Raw genomic sequence first — 21,159 nt, 5'->3', positions numbered from 1 at the left:
TGTAGGGGATGTCTTGCGTTACCTCTCTAATGTGCTAGGAGCTTTACTGTGAAGAATGTATTGGGTTTATCAGTAAAATACCCTTGAATACTAAAGACCCTTACTGTTTTGTGTGCTCAATTGAAAAATGTGCTAACAAAACATTGTTAACCTACAACAATAAGCACAATAAGCATGGGAGAAAACGCTCTTTTGGATTATTTCCCTTTTTGAACATTGTATTAAGTGCCAAGGGGTTGGCTGTACCACTAATTTGCTGTGTTTGCCTGATGTTGGCAACTATAAATGTAATGTAAGGATCCAACAAGAAAATGGTACAGAAGAATTGAAGGCCTTATTTTGCCTTCTTAATCTTACAATTAACAGTGGAAGGAGATACTTATATTCAGTAAGGAGGAGAGCGTGAAGAAGCAACCAAACAAAGAAAATTTCACCTTTGGGAATGTTGAGACCGAGGAAATAGCCACCTCTCTAAGATTCTCTTGTGGACAATTAGGAAGAAATCTGAGTATTGACAGTCATAAAAGGAGTAAAAAGTGGAAAATGTATGTTTTCAATATTTACTTCTTCCTGCAGAACCCTAAATATGATATCTATCCCAGACTTGAGGCTAAAAATGTAAGATTATTTCAGCAAATGCAGTACGCCAGTACTTTTGTGATGTCAGATGCAGATTTGTGTGATGTCCTTGGTAAAAATGCTAAATCAGGACCATAACAAAACAACAGTTGCTGGATAATCAGTTTCTTTGGCTTCATTCTTCACAGATTCTGGGAAGCTGGGAAGCGGAGATCACCAAATCTTCCACATTATTTCTCTTTTTCTCCCCCCTTTTTTTTTTTTTTAGAGATTTCTGACTGGAGAATTCAATCATGTCCCCTCCTGAATCATTTGAGTTCTTCCCATGTAATCACTACTGCATTCAAATATATGTGACAGACCAACACATGAGTTGTGTCTGGAGCATCTGAGACAATCAAGCTAGAAATGTGTGATGTCTCAGACCAGATGGATCTTAAAGCCATTCACGAAAGAGATGCTAAACTTATGAGGGCCTCACACAGAAAAGTGTAGCAGTAAAAGTCCTAAGCTGACAACATGTTCCCCTCTTCCACACTTTAAGGGCGACATAAAAAATGTTTTCTTCCACTGCATCTAGATCATAGGGAAAAACTTCCACAGAGGCCTAAGGAAAAACATTTCTCTGAGCCTGTCTCAATTCTATCCTAGTACAAATTCCTACGGGTGAATTTTCCTACCAAAGGACCCTACAAGGAGCAGATCATGGCATTTGAGAAAACATGACTATATATAATACTAGCTTACCCGTCGCGCGTTGCTGCGATCTCCGAAGAAAGGAAATTCAAGGAAACTCGTCATGATAACATTCAATTTACATTGTGTCATTTTTATTGACACTTTTTCATTTTAATATGGAAAACATTTCAAAGTGTCGTTTTAATTCTATTTATTTATTCGAGTGCTTGTGGATACACGATTTTTTGTTTTTCCGTCTGGTGCGTACATCAGTATTTGAAAGATTATGAGGGCCCTGGGGGGCCGATATTTAAAACATTTTTATGCCAGAAACCTTCGCGGGAGTGTACTCAACAACTTCCCAAAGTTTCCTGGCGATCGGATGAATGGTGTTTTAATTCTATTTATTTATTCGAGTGCTTGTGGATAAACAATGTTTTGTTTTTCCGTCTTGTGCGTACATCAGTATTTGAAAGATTATGAGGGCCCTGGGGGGCCGATATTTAAAACATTTTTATGGCAGAAACCTTCGCTGGAGTGTACTCAACAACTTCCCAAAGTTTCATGGCGATCGGATGAATGGTGTTTTAATTCTATTTATTTATTTGAGTGCTTGTGTATACACTAATTGTTGTTTTTCCGTCTGGTGCGTACATCAGTATTCGAAAGATTATGAGGGCCCTGGGGGGCTGATATTTAAAAAACATTTATGCCCGAAACCTTTGCGGGACTGTACTCAACAACTTCCCAAAGTTTCATGGTGATCGGATGAATGGTGTAGTAATGCATAAAGGACAAACAGACAGACAGACATACTTTCGTTTTTATATATATAGATGATCCAACGGGAAACCGGTGGAATCCTTTGGAATCCTTTATTGTTCCACTACCTCTTGGAGCACTGTCCGGCCCAGTCATAACCTTCAGCTTCAACCTAGCTCCTGCATACCATTTCTTATGGTGGGATCCAGCTCCGCTCCAGTGGCTTAGGCCAAAATGAATTATCGATCTTCTCAAAGAATCCTCCCAACCCTCCCACCATGTTTTTGTTCTGAGGAGATACTTTTAATTTGCTCAACTTGTTTTCCATCTTGGCCTCTGTGAAAGGTAGAAAATTACGTAGGACTCGTGTCACCAAACTAATTCATATATTTATGTACCCGATTAGTCACTTAAGGCAATGACCTATGGATCAGCGTCTGACGCCGCTTCAGTAGAACAAGATACCAGTGGTCTGCAAAAGCTGAAAAAAGTTCTAAATCCAGCTTGTAGCTTAACACCTTGCCTGCGTCGAATGTTCAGCTCCAGTGCTGAACGTTCGAAAATCGGGTGGGGCACCGTCGGCCAACGGACGTTCGCAGCGCTACCAAGGTAGTGCACGTGACGACTGTTGCCCGATGGCAGCAGCCAAGGGGTTAAGAAGTGGTTCATGATGAGTAGTGTGCGAACACATTACATATCCAAGAGGTAGTACATTGCCAGAGATGAGTAACATTTGATTTTCTGAGCCTTGAAACAAAATTAAGCCAGGGATAACACAGGAAAGTAAAGCATAAAAATAAAGTTGGCCAAGAATAGACTCCAAGCACAAAAATTTAAACTTACTATAACACGGGTAAAAAGTTTCAGAAGTGGAAAAAAGATCTACATCAGAAAGTGGAGTATAACATTCCACTCTCTCAAAAGATTCTTGGAAACGTTTTGAGCTTGTCCATCAAGCACCTGGTTGCTTGCCGCAATAAGATTTGTCCTCTCTAGAGGAGACATGGGTGTAATGATGAAAGCTCTGCTGGTCTTTGTGTTGTGACTGGCAGCTACAACAATGGTGTCACACAACCAAACTTCTTGTTGGAAGTGTTCATGTTCAGATTTAAAATAACTGGCCTTGTAATTATTGCTCTGCATAAGGCAGTTTATCAGCAAGCAGGGCAGTGTTCCTTTTTTGCCTTTCAGTTTACAAAGCAACCACATCCGTATGCCCTCAGTCATAGAATGTATTCCCACTCTAAAAGAAGAGTGTCTAAATTCTGACCTTGTATTTCATTGTTTCTGTCTTTCTTTAAGCGAAAGATATGTATTGAGCATACAGGGCCCACTTATATTCCCAAAAATATAGCAGTTGCTGTCACCCCAGGTACCCATGTCGAGATAATGCAGCTCTTTACATTTTTAAGGTAGTCCACTCAGTCCAAGCACAAAGTTCTAGATGTACAATGCAGTCTCATTGTGACAAACATTCCATAATGTGCAGACTACGTGATGAAAACACTTCCCATAATGCTATTAAAATATGTATCGGTCTCTGACACTTCCTCAGCCAACCAGTAAAGGGCTCTTGGTGCTTCAGTCCCTTACCAGAACGATATCTCATTTTAATTTCTAGATCTCACAATTAAGATCAATTTAGTCAATTTATCACCACACTAAGAAAGATGATTAACGGGAACAGTGTTTTACACTACTCTGTGCATTGGTGCCTGCGATGAAAAGGTGTAGAACGCATCTTAGATGCTGAACCTGTTTGGGCTGAGGCTTTCGATGTCAACTGTGAAATTCTTGAAATCGATATAGAATGAGGTCTGGAGGGAGGATGTCGATAGTGATCATGTTTGCCTTGTTTTTTCTCTGATGATCTCCTTCATTGGGGCATCCTTGTCAGAGCGCAATTGTGTAGGCAGAGATGCTTGAGAGGGCGTTTCGTCTTCTTTCTTTCATCTTCAGCCTTTACATTTCGAAGCATTCCTCGAAGTCTGATGCTCTCCCTGTCTTTAAGAGTTCTTTGAGACATATTTTGGCTGATATTAAAGTCTTTCCCGGTCTGAGATAGATGAAGAGACAATAGACAGACCTTGTGAGGGTCTGAGAATGCTTCCTTTTTTACACAGGAGGGACACTTCTCAAACATAGAAGGCATTTTGAGAAGAAATACTCTAAACGTGGAAAACCATTATCTCCCTCGACAGATCGTTGCTAAAGACGTCGAGTGAAAATGAAACTTTTTCTCAAAGACTTGAACTTTAAAGAAAAAAACAGAGGAATGAAACTTAAATCCTTCTCACAGGAGCCAGAATAAAGAACTGGATTGGTGAGGCAATCCGCTAGTGTAAAGCATCATGGGTAGACGTTCGTAAAGGGTCTCCGCTTTCATTGCAAGTTTATCAAGTTATCCTTTTTCTTAGCCTTTGCACGTAAGAGGATGAAATGTAATTTTAAAATGATGCCAAGATGAATGTGATTGGTTTATCAGGAAGAAATCCACTTCTTACAGACTGTTACAGGGTGCTGTTTCATCCTATGGATAAATGGATTCTTGACACACTGAGTTCTATTCTACAAACCAAATATTTGTGGTACATTGTTCTGGGTCTGGGATATCTTCAAGGGTTTAATGACTATAAAGCATGTATGACTTCAATGAAGATTACTATGATGCAGAACTAAGGCTTACAAGTAAGTAGCATTCTCATTTAACAATTAAGATTAATGACGGCAATTTATACACCACACTTTATAAACAGTCCACTCACAGGAATGCTGTTTTGCACTATTCCAGTCATTAGTTTAGGGCTTTGCAAGACTCCTACCCCTTACCAGTTTCTTCTTATTAGATATTATTGACGATATAAAATAGACTGTTTGTGGAAGCTCAGACAGGCTACACAGAGGAGGTGGCCTCATCTAACTTCTATCAAGATGAGAGTTGAGATGGCTCTTAAGATGTGAGACACAGGCTAAAGAGCTGAATAACCACTCATAAAAGGGGGAACCACTGACTAGATAAAGGTAGAGCAATAGGGGAAAATAAACAGTCAAGATACCAACAGGTAGCTCTACCTAATAATTACAAAGATTGCAGTTAAGTCATTGGATAAGTTTGTCACTCCAGCTGAACCATGTGTCCAAATAAAATAAAATAATTATAGTGAATCAATTCTTTCAAGCAACATTTATTTTTAGTTTTGCTAGTTTAATCAAAAAACAATTAAATACATGAATCAATTATTTATACAATAAAATATCTACAAAGTGATTGTGGCCCAAATGGTGGTGGTCACTCTAGACTCCCTCTCATACAATCCATTCATACATGCTCACTATGCAATCAACACATTCAAGCCGTGAAAGCACACTAAATCATTCATCTACGTTTTCGCCCACTAATAATACAAAGTCCCTATATATATGCAAAATTGAAAAGTTGTTTTACATGAATCCAATAGGTAATGCACAAATCATTCAAGATAACAAAGAAAACTGATCAAATTGCAGCAAATCCTCACATTAAATACATTGAAAAGAATTTTTATAGTTAGATCCACATAAATTGTTTTTCGCATACATCAAACAATAATAAATATATGCGGGATAAGGTCGAGAACTAAACACATCGACGCGCGTTTCAGTGTCACCACCCCCTGTGTGGAGTATCACCTTCTTCAGGGCGTGAGAAAACAATCAAATCAAGAGTCCATGGGGCCTAAACAATGAGACTCGATGTAGGAAGCCAAAGAAGAAGGCATTAATAGTAACCGCACGATAAATCAGACTCAAAATACCCATCCATCTGGTGGGTTCGCAAATCTGAAAATAGTGCAAGTATTAACCCAACAGCACAATGAGTTAATATGGCCGAAGCTTCTCTCAAGTAACAAGATCTCGATTACAGGTTCCGTGTTCTAAAAGTGGATAGGATTTGGTGCTTCGATGGTCGGAGATACAGGGGGAACACGACTATATCCTCTTGAGGAGTTCGAATGAACTGTCTTTTTTCAAAAAGGGGCTGAAGTCCCATCTCTTTCCTAGGGCTGTGTGATCTCGTTCTGTTCGTGATGTATCTAGAGTCAAAGCGCCAGGATACCCTTTGGGTGACGGTTCGCGCTATAAAAATATGTCTTACATACAATTGCAAACTTCAAGCTACCACCAAGCCAGACCTAGAACCAACACTCAAGCCCTACCTATCCTCACAGATCATCCACCTACTCTCCAGTAAGTCTTATATATTTATTTTTTTTGTCCTCATACATGCCATCGGTAAACACTCAAGATGGAATATCTCCACTTGATTCATACAAGCCCTTATTGGAGACCGCCCAAATAGCGAGCTTGAAGGAGAGATAGAGTCTTTCCAGAGGTAAGGCTGTATCCTAGTCCCACTCCCGTTCACACCATCTGAGGGCCCGCCTGTTACTAGGGAGGACCGACAGACCTCCGGCATAATCATAGGACTGGTCTTACTTCTCTCTCCACGTCTCTAGAACTGCCGAGATCTTATTTACACTAGAGGTATCACAAGCCATGTCCGATTGACTTATCATAAAATTATTCTTTAGGCAGTCCGCAAAAGAAGGGGGTGCCGCAAGCTTCCAAGCTCTACAAATTTCACTCCTTGCAATGATTACTATATACAGTGCAAACTTGGAGGCTGGAGCATTCAGACTATAGTCCGACAAAAGACCAAAAAAGATTAGCATTGCACTTACTTCAATCTGCAGGCCCAATACGTCCTCCAGGAAACCACATACCTCCATCCCGTAAGTCTTCTTGTGAGTGTGGGGGAAATGCGGGCCGGATACACAGACGCGGAAGCTGGATGTAGTGAGCAATTTTGTAGTGGCTTTATTGACAATAGTCAACCAGTCTTTAACATTTAGGAAATATGAGGGCTTCTTGGTTCTTTGTCTTGTTGGTCCTTCTTCGGCTGGGCCTCTCGTGGTTCGTCTTCTCCAGCACTCTAACAACACTATACTGATTAGGGTTGCTCAAATCCTGTTACTATATTTTTATTCAAATAAAAAAAAGAAAAAAGAGCATGTATCCCAAATCAGCACATTATGGGCAGATATAGATTAGCCTCAGATTGGTTGCAGAGAACGGCTTTAGGTAACAACACATTTCCGTCCTTGTTCAATGGGTCTAAACATGTCAGAGGGAAAGCAAATATTCAGTCTGTAAAGTTAGATCATTTGACATTTCAGTAAAAAAAAATCATATAGGAATCTATTAAGAAAGTGCATGTGCACATTAAACAGGAATCACAGAAAGATGAGTGTTAATAGAACAAGGTGAAGAAAACAGAAGACTCTGGTAAGGGGACATGAGGACACGGGGATTTCAGGTTCTGTTTTTTATTTTTTTTTAAACGCATTAACTTCAATTTGCACAAAGTTGTAACTCTTCTGAAAAATTAGCATGAAGAAATGTGTTTACATGACTAGAAACCAGGCCCTTGCGATATGAGACATTCAATGTAAAATTGCAGAATAATAAAAGGAGGAAATTCATTGTAAAACAAAGGTTCCATTTTATTCTGTTACCTCAAAGGCGGTTTCAAATGTATGATGCCAAAAGCAGACTGGCAGGATTGTTGCCTAGAACCTGTGTTACGGAGTAACGTAGAACGTTTATTGCCACTTCAATGCTAATGCTGCCAACGATGTAGTGAGGATTTCTCTCCAGCATACCACTTATTGCTGGTTCTTAAGAAGATGTTAACTGCCTAGTGCTTGGCACTAATGCATACCAATTGTGAATATAAAATGTCATTACTGCGTGAAGGATAGTTTAACTTTTATTAAGGACACAGTGGTGAGGATTATGCATCATCGTTCTCCTTTAAAAACTTGGGAGGCGGGGAGATCAATTCCAGAGAAGTATGTTATAATCCTTAATGGTGATGTCTGTGCAGTTAAGGAGGTACCTCAGATATACAAAAACAGGAGGGGGGGGTAGAGTAAATAGAGAAGGATTCTTACTCCACAGACTTACTTTCATAAACAAAGAGAATCCAACTGAAGGTTAGAGTGAAGTGTTCAACACTATGGTGTTGGAGCACTTAGTGTTTTATAAAATACCCCTCACACACCAAAAGGCCCCTTGGTGACATGCTTCATCATCGGGGTCTTCGCACCCCTCTAACGGGATGCAGTGTGCTACAACCTACGACTACGCGGGAGCACTTTTTAGTTATTGACTATTTGTGGTGCATGTGTTAGGGTGTATTTATAAGTGAGTGGTGGGACGTGGTGAAAGGATAAAAAGTACCTGGCTCGTGAGTATGCTCAAAAAAAGTTTTATTCCTAACTCCGGCTGGTACTATTAAAAGAAGTTCAGTGATAAATCAGATCTGTTGTGTTAATGGACAGGACCTCAGGTGTGCGTCGACATGTTTCGGAGACAGGGCTCCTTCTTCAGGACGGGGGCACAACTTCCCCACCTTACTCACGTTTCATTAATATTACCAAAATGTATTAAAGTTGATAACAGAAAAAGTGAAAAATAGTTAAAAACTATGTGTATAGTATTTAAGGCTATGGTGTGCCTACAGCTGTCTGCTACAAGTTCAATGACCTGTAAATAAAAGAACGAAAATGGTTACCCATGTAACGGGTAGTTCAGACAGGTGCAATCACCTGGAACCATACCATATGCTTTAATAAGCCCTGTAAAGAGAAATAACACATTTTCAAAAACATACAACATAGAAACATATATTACTAGGAAAATACTGGAAGTTAAGGTCATACTGATGAAGCTTGCTTGCTTGCTTCAAGAGCATTAGGAACGTCTGGGGGGTTGCTAATATGCAATCTGAATTGAGAGGTAATGCAGGTATAAGTATTCATTCTCACTTACTTTGTTGGTCTTGGAAGTGGTTGTTTTTTATTTCATTCTCACGAGCTCGGGATGAATTATCCACCGTCTTACCCCACACGCTGCTCCGCTGAAGTGAGAAGAAATCAGGGCGATCGCTATTTATACCCTGACTGTTGTTAATTGTTTGCCTCGTTGATTGAGAGAAACGGAAAGGTGACCAAACAAGGGTATTTCGCCGATTGGAGTCGAACCGGAGTTAATTGAGTAATTATATGCCCTTGTATGGGATATCCGGCAGTGCTCGGTAGGGCTCGGTAGCTCCGTGTTGTCAAAGGAGCAGTCTGATGCTTAGCGCATGCTCAGAGGAGTGTTTTTCTATCGCGCATGCGCGAGGTGTGCCGATTATCACCCGCGCATGCGTGGACAGCGAAAAAAGACGAACATTTTTTATAACAGGAGAAGACACAGTCTATTTATTGCGATTGTCGAGAATGGTTGTGCAATGCAAGATCTGCCACAATTTTTGTAATAGGCTGGGGATTTTGTATATATTTTTTATATAACCCATTACCATAAAGATAGATGTTATAATACCCTTGATCAATGGGTAGGATTGTAAATCAATGCACAGTTATTATAGGTGTGGGGGCAGTCATACATATCACCTCTTGGTAATGTGGAAGGTCAGTGTAAAGATGCTTAGTGGAAAGATGCTTAGTGGGACAGTTGTCCCCAGGGGACTTCGTCATTCAGACCTGTAATGTGGGTTCCTAGACGGAACACCCATCTTTGTTCTTTCTGGAATAGACCCACATCAAATGGCAACTGTTCAATCACTGTCCACCTTAGGTCATTAATGCAATGTAGGGCATTGAGATAGTGTGTTGCCATTTTTGTTGTGCTTTTTTTGCCACGCACATTGCTTTTGTGCTCATTCATCCATGTTTTTATGGCCTGGTGGTCATGCCCACATATTCCAAGCCACAGGGACAGGTGATAAGATAAACCACGTTCTTGGTGTTGCAGTTTGCCATCCTCCGTTGCTCCCAAGTGGTGCCATTTCTGAAGGTTAATGTGGTGCTCTTTTGTGTAAGATGGCAACTGCTGCAATTTCCGCATGGGAAGTGACCTTGTACTCCTATGGATGGTTGTGTGGTTCCAAATGCGGGCTTAGGTCTTGTGTGCACTAGTATGTCTTTAAGGTTCCGGTATTTTATAAAACACTAAGTGCTCCAACACCATAGTGTTGAAGACTTCACTCTGACCTTCAGTTGGTACCTCAGATATGCCTTCTTACATTTTTTAATCCTAATTGGTTCTCTACTTTCTTTGAAGGAAGCATTTTGTTTCTGACTGAGCTTAATAAGTCTTTGAGAAATCCTTTTTTGCTGTTCTCCCGTCTTGGGTGCTTTTACATTGTTTAAGAGATCACTGTAGCTGAAAGCAATCTGAAATCCAAATGTTCAATTGATCACTGGAACTTCTGATGGACAATCAGGGATTTACTGGCGGATTTTGAATTCATTTTATTACTTAATTTATAAGGGATAAACCAATAGTGTGGTATTCCCATTGTCAATGTCTCTGCAAATATTTGATGTAATCTGAAAATCAGAGAGCATCAAATCGAACAACACCGTTCATAAAAAATGCAGTGAAGTTTCTTGCTTGGTAGTTCAACCAGTGTGGGAATCCCACATGAGATTAAATGTCATATATGTAATTGAATACGACACCTTTGGTGTAATTTCTCAAGAAGGATAGTAATCATTCATGTTCCCACATTAAAATATGCTTAGCATATACCTTAAAGGGGACTTTGCTTGATCTATAGACATTGACTGTGCTGCAGATGCTCTGAGCACAGTAATACACATCTCCCCAGAAGAATCATGCCTCACAAGCTCAAAAGAAAACATATCCTGTTTACCAAACAAACCTTAAGTTGACCATATATATATATGTATATTTATTTAATTATTTCTTTATTTTTCACATTTCTAAAGCGCACTGTTACCCGGAGGTGTCCTGGCGCTGTATGACTAAGGGTGCATGTGTTACAATTGTTACCTTTAGGGCGGTCAGTTAGTAAAAAGCCAGGTCTTTAGAGCTCTTCTGAACGATAGCAGGTCTTGTGTCTGTCTCAGGCTGGGCGGTAGAGCGTTCCATGCCTTGGCCGCTCCCAAGGAAAAGCTCCTACCCCCCCAGCGATATATGTCAGTTAAGCTCCCGCCAAGCCATAGCAAACAGCTATGTCCTGGGTTGGGCACCCCAGGACATAGCAGAAGCCGGCCCTGGGGGGTGGCGGTCCCCAACCCCATGTATGGCTGCAGGAGGCGCGGGTAGGTCGGTCCCCCTCCTTTCTGGTTTTTGGGCCTGTTTACATCAGATGTCACTATAACCAATATCACCACATTACCCCTCTATTGGGACTCTACCCTTGTTGCCAATGTAAAAATAACTGAAGTTTAAATCTCCATGTGTTTCACCAGTCTGGGGCACCTAAAAGATACAGTGCAGTTATCTGTGAGAACCGTACTGTATTTGTAGGTCAACTGATTTTAGGATTACGATACTAATCCTCTACACCAGTAGATATGTGGTCATAATTTTGTATTTGTTCTTATGACCTGGAAATCCTATTTAAAGGATAGACGAGCGATTTGCACAAATAAATAATTCAGACAACTCATTCAGAATATTCCAGTCCAAGACATAACATGTATTAGAAGCAGAGTGCTGTTTATCAGAGGAGCACTCCCACATCTCTGAGAACTGGAGGAATGGAGGTGATGGTCGTGTGTTGGTGGAGAATGCCAAGTAAGTAATATCAGAAGTAGTTCAGACACCAGCAAGAATAGTACAAAGAATCCAGCTCTCACAATGAGCAGCATTGGTTAGCATAAACAGTGGTAACTGCAGGAAATGGGAGAAGGGAAGAAAAGCAAAACCCAATAAAGGTGCAGATTAAAAAAAAGAGTAGGTAAACTAACGCTCAAGCAATGGTAGAATTAAGCAGTTGCAAGGCAACTGACTACCTCCGCTCTTGTTTCTTAAGTTTCCTCAGAAGCCCCTGTATTTCCTCTGAGACTTGCTGTAATGGGAACTGTGGCTAATCTGACCGGAAAGTCTTGCCTAATCCTTCTGTAACCCACCACTGTTCTGCCTCCCTCAATCTCCATCCTCTTCATTTCATTAACTACTTTCCTTTACTGTCTCGTGAACCCCAGGGGGTCAAAGTATTTTTCCTGTTTTGATCAACGATCTCTCCCTATAATTTCTGACATAAGTAGCTAAGGAGAACACCACCTAGCATATTGAAATTATAAAATAAATTCCAAACGGACAAGGCTTACTGATTGATTTTTGCATGTAGTTCCCTCAAAGGTATTCTACTTACAGCCTAATGAGATCACCTTTTCCATGTTCCCACTCCTTAATTTCATATCCCCTTGATGCCTTACTAGTGGCAAATTCCTCACCTAAAAAGCTCCACCTTTCACTCACTGTAACAATCACTGTTAATCACACCGATGTACTGAAGTGCAGCTGTAACTAAGATAAACTCAAGAGACACAGATGTACGTAGGTCATGGAGATAATATTGATTGGAAACTTGCTTTAGAAAGTATTTTCTAAACAATATTACAAGATTTCTACCATCTAGTAATGGGCAACAGGGAATCCCCCGAGCTCTGTTCAAACTTCCTTCTGAGATTAAAACCTACAATATTCACATTCAGTGAGCATATGGTTTAGCAACCTAGCCTTTTCAAGATCTGAGGTTATATTTTCATGTTATCTTCTATTTTAACCATGGCTGATTCCGCCATGCCAAGGACCCTCTTTAACACATTGGCTGCTATTGATTTTCCCCTCCTGTGCTGTTACTCCAGATTTCCCATTGTTCATGACGAGCTCAGCTCGTCATGAGCACACGACCAGTGTACTGCATGACAAGCTGAGCTCGTCATGAGCAGCGAAGGGGTTAAAGCTTGTCAGGACTGTGATGACATGAAAGTTTACTTTGAAGACCCCAGTCAGGCCATAAACCTACAGACTGTGACATTTGTCCCACCTTCAGCAGCAAAACTCTAAAAGACAACTTCTGTCTCTAGTACCTACAATTACTAGAGTTTTATCTGAAAGGCCACTGACTTCTATGCTACCATTGTCGTCTTTGTTGTCTCCAATAAGAATTACACTGGAACGAGCGGCGCAGATGTTGGAGGAATCATCATCTGAATTTGGTTGTGAAGAATGTTTTTCAGATGAAGAATCTCATGATGTACAATCAGATGGGGTCTCTCAAGATAAAGGGTCATATGGTCTGAATATTCAATTTATTGCTGATAATTCAGATGGCAAAGGTGAGCCATATTGTTATCGGGAACCTGCCAATTTGGTAGGCCTATAGAGATCCTTCCTCCACTAGCCACTCATATACAGATGGTACGAGTGCCAGGACAACTAGAGTGGCCATGATTCTGATGCTTCACAACTAACCATCCAAGATCGGGTTGGGGTGATTATGCTTCATTAGAGCAACCAAGTCCAGAACAGATACAGAGAACCTCTCCACTTGATCATGTGTATACCTTCAACATGCTAGTAGTGGACAGAGCAGCTCCAAAATTCAACTTGCTAATTTCAATTGTGAAAAAGACAACTTTTCCTTTTGATTTTAAGGATAGTTCTAGAAGGTCGATCCGGACTGTGCCTAAGTTGTATTATATATTTGAGGAAGGTCTTTCACATGTGAGAATCCTGGCAAATGGAAGCATTCTAGTTTCCAGACTGGAATAGAAATACAAAACCCCTGCATCTTTAATTAATGAAGTAAAAAGAGACTTGGTCATTTCAACAGCACCGTGGAGGAGAGCACATAGTATAGTGAATTACCGCCATATGATAGTTTGCATTGTTGCCGCCAGTAGCACCTGAAAGAAAAAATGTCTTTGATACTTGGAATCCTTTAAACAAGCATGAAACAAATTATTGCTAAAAGCTGCATTATAGACAGTACCCCACAACGGACGGCACCTGGGGTTCTACTGCAGGTTTTCTGCATTCAGAAAAATAAATTAGACTGGAGCTCCATTCTAAGTGAACTGAACCAATATATAAAAAAGCAAGCATTCAGAATGCTAACACTTAAGGATGTGGTACAATCGATAAACAAAGAAGCATCATTACCACTACAGATTTAGAAGATGCACTCTTCCATCTCCACATTCATCGCAAACACTGAAAGCATCTGCGCTTTGAAGTTGACGGAGCATAAACCAATTCAAACCCTGACTTTTAGCCTCTAGTCGGCGTCCAGAGTGTTCATGAAATGCCTAGCATCTGCAGCCACTTACCTACGCCGCCAGGCGGTAAGAATATATCCAGATCTCAAAGACTGGCTCATCAAGGCACCTTCAGCATCGTAAACAATGGAGGCAGTTAATCAAACAATAAATCTTCTCCAATAATTAGGTTTAACTCCTAATTACAGGAAGTCCATTCTAATGCCAACAAAACAAATGCATGTCTTGGTAGCAAGCATTTGCATAAACTGCTTGAAGGCTTTCTTATCAGAAGAAAGAGAAATAAGTTGAAACACTTACTTCAAGAGATAACAGCGAGAGGTTGGAAACTGAGAAAATACAACGTCTTCTATGGATTCTATCATCCTGTGTTCCTCTCATACCTGAGTGCCGAAGAAGAATGAGACCTCTGCAAGAAGATCTAGACGAACAGTGGAGACAAGCACATGGCCATTGGAGCGAACTGAGTCCTGGGATGTGAGGCAGTGTGCTCCAACCGTCTTTTTGTTTAAAAATGCTCCCTTGAGCTAAGGAGCTGACAAGCTCTGACTAATGCACCTGTACCCAGCGAGTGATACAGGGACCCGAGCAGACTTTGGGCAGCATTTCCAGCAACCCCATAATAATGTTTTGCTCTGTACTGAAGAAGGACAACTGTCCTGAAACACGTGTCTAGAGGTACACAGCACTGGATTCATCAACAAGGGCCAAAAAGTAAAGACTGTCACTGAAGTAAGTGTTATTATGCACTGCATTTACCATGATGCATTGGAGTGAAGTGAGTGCTAAGATGTGAGGCAGTGTGCTCCCACCCTCTTCTTTTTTATTATTGGGAGGATTATGTTAAAGTCACAGAAAGGATGAGAGATGCCCAGTGTTGGTGGAAAGATAAAGGAAATGTCAATTTAGGTCAGGATCTCTACGAGTCTCCATCTTACAACTGACGTCTCTATGAAAGGTTGGGTAGCAGTCTTAAAGAATCTCTTGGCAAAGGGTTATGGTCTCTGCAAAAACAAAAGCTACACATAAATATGCTAGAGGTGAAAGCAGTGAGGCATATTTTAAAGTCCTTTTTATCCCTTATGCAGCAAAAGGATGTCAAGGTAGGAACGGACAGCATGGCCATGTTATTCTACATCTGAAAAAAAGGAGAAACAAAATCCAAACACTTGTCAAGGGACATGCAGAAATTACAGCACTGAGTCCTGTGACACAATATCAGTTTGAGAGTAGCACATGTCCCAAGCTTGAAGAGAAAGATAGTGGATGCCCTGAGCAGGAAATACATAGACCGTCCGGATTGGCAATTAAACTCAAAACGGCTAGATCTAGTATTTGAATTGGATCTAATTGCAATGCTAACCAACAGCAAATGCTGACACTTTGCAAGCAGGTGATGGTACCCCAATTCAATAGAGGAAGTGTATCTAAAACCCATCACTTTCTTTGACTGTACTTGCAGTGAACTCAAAGGTTACAGATGCTGTTTTCTGGTTCTGCCAAAGCTGAAGCCTGGCTCAATCCCAGCTCTCCAACTAAGCTCAGTATCACTCATACTGGAGAATTCCAGAATCAATGTGGCATGATCAAGGTATTTGAGAAACCTGGCCTTCTCTTTCTTTTTTTTTTTTTTTTTAAACCTTTATTAAAAAATTGCAAAATATTACATGCGCAGGCCTACAACCACAGGGGCCGGCCGCATGCGTAGCAAATGAATCGAGATGTAGAGACAAGAACACGACCGAAGAAAGCAATATCATAGATACGACATGAGTGTGTACTGCAAGGCTTAAGGATATATGAGGTTTTCGTTTTTTATAAGGTTATGTAGAGTAGGAACGGCTGCAGGAGTAATGGCGTCACACCACATAATAAAATAAGAAGAGGTATGGGGGGGGACGTACCCCGCGGAGCAAACAGAGTCAGTTGATGAACCATACAGTTGACAAAACAATACAGTCGCCGAGGCGGACCCAGAGCAAAAGCAATACGACAGCAAGCGATATAGCAGAGCACCATCCCGAAAACCCGCCCTCCAGTGGCCTAAAGGCATAGTTGAGTGCAGAAGCCTTATAAGAAAAGGAGAAAGGGAAAGAAAGACAGCCAACCCTACTGAAAGAAATAAAGAACCCTCTCGAAGACAGACCGAAAAAGAAGAAAGGGACCATAGAACAAAACAAACTAAAATAACAAACCCCCCCCCCCACACCCGCCACCCCACACCACTGTAATGGCTACGGCCTACCCCACTAACAGCGTGCCTGTCGCCCAGGAACTGCCCAAAAGAAGAGGGAAAGAGAAAGACAAAGAATCCACTAAATAATAAGATTATTAATAAACTGGAGGAGGGCCTACAAACATGCCCCCGGCTTCTCCCTCCCGCACAATATATTCCTCCCCAAGATAAACAGTAAACAACAAAAATCGAACATGTCAGAGAGAAATGGGGAGCATTATTCACCTAGTACACTATTAGTTATGCCGTGAGAGCACGCATCTCCCTTGCCCGCCCGCCTATTAAGTGACAACCTCTGAAGGATCAACCTTATCCTTGGCCTCTCTTTGCGAATCCACCAATGCATACCCGTCGACCCATTGCCATGTCTGATGTTACGAGGAAGAGGAGCGTACAAAAGAGACCAAAAAGCGACACACACATGTAATTTGGACGTCGCTGGATACCAACACAGTCATCATCATGGAGGATCATCTTTCCCGGTACTGCCCCAGGACATGTGTTCCACACCAAGCACACAGGGTCTAGGAAGGAGGAAACAGCCAGAGCAACCGACCGTTGCTGGAATATTGCCTGGGTCACCGGAGGCTGTGCGTGGGACAAAGTCACCATCGTCTGCTCAAATCGAAAACCTCCGGAACAGTCCAAACCTACAGCCAGCCGACCACACGGTGCCACATAGTCCGAAATTTCCAGCTGTCCCCTATTCACAGGGGCGGCCACGACACACTCCTCCTGTGTGAAGTGAAGCAAATCCCTGTGTACCTGGGGACAGGCCGATCTCAACTGTTCCGACGCTGACACAATATCATCAAGCTTCCTCCCCAACACTCGGGTGCCGTGATCCAGGGTGGAATGAAGGGCACCGAGGGCTGCGAGCAGATCACCATACGCCAGCATAGCTCCTTGCGCCCGCTCCGCCACGCTCCTCTTAGCCACACACTCCCAACCTTGCTGAGACCCAGTATACAGGATGATAGACTCCATCCTATCAAGATGGCCGTAGGGTGGTTCCACCTTAGATTGGGACCGGGACTCAGGCACAAGCGCATCAAGTTCCATGTTACTGCGAACAGGATTCCGGGGGCGGGCAAAATATGTGCCCAGTGTGCAGTCACAGGTAAAAAACCATCCTCACCCTGGATCAGTACCAGCAAAAAAATCGGGGGTGGCCCGCGAAAATCGGGACGAGTTACAAGCAGCGTCCGAGCAGCTCACTGGCGAGGGCTCAGGCAATTACAGAAGCATCTTGGAATTGCCACCTCAGGTATGCACTCGATCCGCTCCGCTCCGTGATAGGAGTGACCACAGCGAAATTCAGGCCAGTATTAGCATCGCTCCGGTAGTCCGACTCCACCCAGTCACCAATGGCCGCTGTTATTGAACTAGTACCCGGCCATGTTGTCCACCCGAGGTCCCGGTTCCAGGGTTGCACGGGCCGCAAACTTCAAACGAACATTCCTCCAGCGGTACCGCCGCCAGAAACCTCAGGAGCACACGATCGGTTGCCGCTCTCAACCACCATCACGGGCATGTAGCTCAGGCTCAGGATCTCATGCAGGATATCTGTGCGGGATGGGGAGGTTCACGGAGCCGGGGGCCTACGCTGCCATCCCGATCGCCATCTTGGCTCCTCCCCCCTTCTCTTTTTTTTATGTTTTCAATGCGTGCTATTAAATGGAAGTGCGTTGGTAAATCATAACATTCATAAAGGGAATATTCTTTCTTACTAAAATTCGTGAAAAGGAGTTTTTACATGAACAGTAATAGTTATTACATATTTAAAGAGATGTTGTTCAATTCACTTGAAAGTCTTATCTTAAGCTTTTAAAACATCTTGTAATCATATATACGACAGCACTTGGCAACAATTGAAATTCATATTTTGTCAAACACGTTTAGAATATCAAGTGATATTTCAGGCAATAGGTACTCTTTGGCAAAATAAAACATCATTTGAAATGAGAAATACAAAATAGGTAGAAAAAAGTATGCATATCCCAGAAGAATTGTCTTGTAATGCTACTATAACATATTGTTTTTAATTATAGGTGAACCAGCGCAAGTAGATCACCTTGTATTCATGGTTCATGGGATCGGACCAGCTTGTGATCTACAGTTTCGCAGCATCATCCAGTGTGGTAAGTCACAAGTTAAATGGATACCTTAACATCCCCGCAGGGTCAAGAATAGGTTGCTGCATAATCTGAGAAAGCACTGATTGATGTATGCCACTTACTGGGGAAAACCGCAGCCACAAGTGTGTGGTAGTAATTAGGAAGCTGTACAGAATCATTACAGTGGCACATTCAGGTTGGTGAGCATTTTTGTGCAGTTAGTCTGATCATGAGGCCCACCAAAACAAATGGCAATCTGAATAGAATAGAGATGTGACAATTAAGGAGTTGATGACAGATAAACAGAGAGGTGGCCGAGATCAGAAACTGTTTCTTTACAGCACAAGAAACTACAAAACCAGACATTTTCTTCTGGAAGGGTCAGACAAACTAGTAAGTTGGTAGAGCGAAACTGGTGGAAAAGTTAACAAAGATTTATTTTACATTTTAAACTGTGAGTTCTAAAGCAGGCAAGGAGCCATGTGTAGGTTCTTTTCTACTCTTCGTCAGACTTCCCTCAAACCTCAGTTGTTTCTAGTTACTGTATTTGTGTTTGTACATCAAATGCTTTTTTGAAATATTCATCTTAATCAATGCCTGAGCTATTTAAGGCTCTTTGTTTAGTTTCTTCATATCTGCCTCACCTCATAATCACGATTTTTTATCTCTAAGGACTCTTAAATGCCGTAAAACTGTTACACCATTTGGGAATAGTTTAGTGCCATTACATAAAGCCAATGGTATACTCTTCTTTAGCACTTTATTTGCTCTTTCAACTATACCATTACATTTTGGATCATTTAATATAGTGTGATGATGCTCTCTTCCAAATTCTTGCGCAAATTCTTTATTTATAAAGTTCAAAATTGAACATCATTATCTGTTAAGAAATTTATGGGTGCACCTTGTCAATAAGTCCTTTGTAAGCTATTTATATAACCATCCTGGTGGACACTGCTTTCATCATTTCTACTTCCATTGATTTTCTAAAATAGTTAACAGGTACAATATTAAACCTCTGTTATCTGCACAAGCCTTTCATTGTTCCCATGGTATCAAAGACAGTGTTGTCGCCCGCCCGTGCAGGCATCACCCCATTCTTTGTAAGGCACCTACAGTATGACTCCTTTTAAGAGCCAGATGGTCTTGTGTAGTGATTTTCCTTAGGTTTCAGATCTAGAGATGGGATGAACTTGAGAGAAATTTATAGAACTTACAACAGACGGTTGGCTCTTAGGTTGTGCACAACCGAAATAATGTCACATGAAGCATGCAGAATAAAGGACTGGTAAATCAGCGATCAGTTGCAATATAAATATTGTATATGAACATTTTCAAACTTCAAGAAGTATTCTATCAAATATATCTTAGTACCGAGTTGCCAGGAGAAACCAGCTAAACATCAGAGATCAAACGTATTTATTTTGAATTTCAGGCCATTGCTCAGAGTAATTGCTTTTTCTTTCAGTGAAGGATTTCCGGTTTATTTCTTTAAATCTCGTTCATTCTCACTTCAAGAAAGCTCAGGATGAAATGAAAATTGGACGGGTGGAGTTTCTTCCAGTAGACTGGCACAGTGCACTGCATGCAGATGCTAATGGTGTGGACAGGTGAGTATATCCTTTGGTATGCAATACCATGAAATACATAATCTAAGAATAATGCTAAACTTTCGTAAGTGTTAACACCTTCAGCGCGGCGCAGATTCCTGCGCTGTGCTGAAGGTTCTAATGAGCCTACTGGCTCATGACGGAACGGTTCCGTCATGAGCACAGCTCAACCGACGCTCATGACGGAACCGTTCCGTCATGAGCATCAAAGGGGTTAACATAGTGGACAAGCATTCATCATGATTTGTTAACTTCATTGGCCGGATTTGGTGATAAAAATGTCTGTATGGCAGTGGTTTTTAATCTTTGGTCCGAGGACCCATGGGGGTCTGCAACGTCTATACAGGGGCCTAAGACTATTTATAAAGTTAAATAATATTAGAAGATTAATAAAGTATATAAACCTTTAAAAACCTCTTTAAATGTGAACAAATTTTAATTTGGAAACAAAACATTAAGTTGGTATCCTTATTGTGAATCATGGGAGCAGCACAAGTTCAACACTGGGATCTAGTATTGAATAATGCAGGACTCATTTAAAGCAGCACTGGTATGTGCAGACAAAAAGAAACATGCATTATAAGCAAAAAAGATATGCTGGAGTCTATCCTAAAATTGAAAAGCTTTAACTAGCCTAGTAGCATTTTTGGGCATTTATTTTTGTTTGTGAATTAAGTAAAATATTCAATAATTTGTCTGTGATTTACACTAACTTTTCTAGGTTTGTGTATTGTTTTGAGGCTTAACTCACAGAAATTGCTTGAACGGTAATCTCCTGCTTCTAGAAAATTTCTTTCTCGATTTGTGTGTATCGTTTTGAGACTCAAATCATAGAAGTGGCTTCCAGCAGTGATTCACTGGTAGACTTATGTCACTTAAAAGTGCTACCCATTGTGAATATTTTATTATAGTGAACAACGAACAGCATGCATCTATAGAGTAATCTATTTGGTGGGTTTATCTGTAGACACTTTTGTTGCGCTTAAATGTGTTTTAAAACTGCTTTCTACATTGGAAATCCAAGGGTTATC

General features: G+C 41.2%; 1 protein-coding gene across 4 annotated transcripts in view; it reads left to right on the top strand.

Moving 5' to 3' along the window:
• Positions 1–21,159, top strand: part of DDHD2 (DDHD domain containing 2) — an 896,553-nt gene that overhangs the window by 316,123 nt on the left and 559,271 nt on the right. For all 4 annotated transcript variants that reach the window (XM_078666383.1, XM_078666384.1, XM_078666381.1 and 1 more), the window contains exons 6-7: positions 18,453–18,542; positions 19,987–20,128. In XM_078666383.1, coding sequence (XP_078522509.1) covers positions 18,453–18,542; positions 19,987–20,128 — 232 coding nt within the window. The remainder of the gene's footprint in view (positions 1–18,452; positions 18,543–19,986; positions 20,129–21,159) is intronic.

Source organism: Lissotriton helveticus, chromosome 11 (assembly GCF_964261635.1).
Source record: "Lissotriton helveticus chromosome 11, aLisHel1.1, whole genome shotgun sequence".
In the NCBI taxonomy this organism is placed as follows: Eukaryota; Metazoa; Chordata; class Amphibia; order Caudata; family Salamandridae; genus Lissotriton; species Lissotriton helveticus.
Note: the sequence above shows the minus strand (reverse complement) of the source record. Positions and strands in the feature narration are given on the sequence as shown.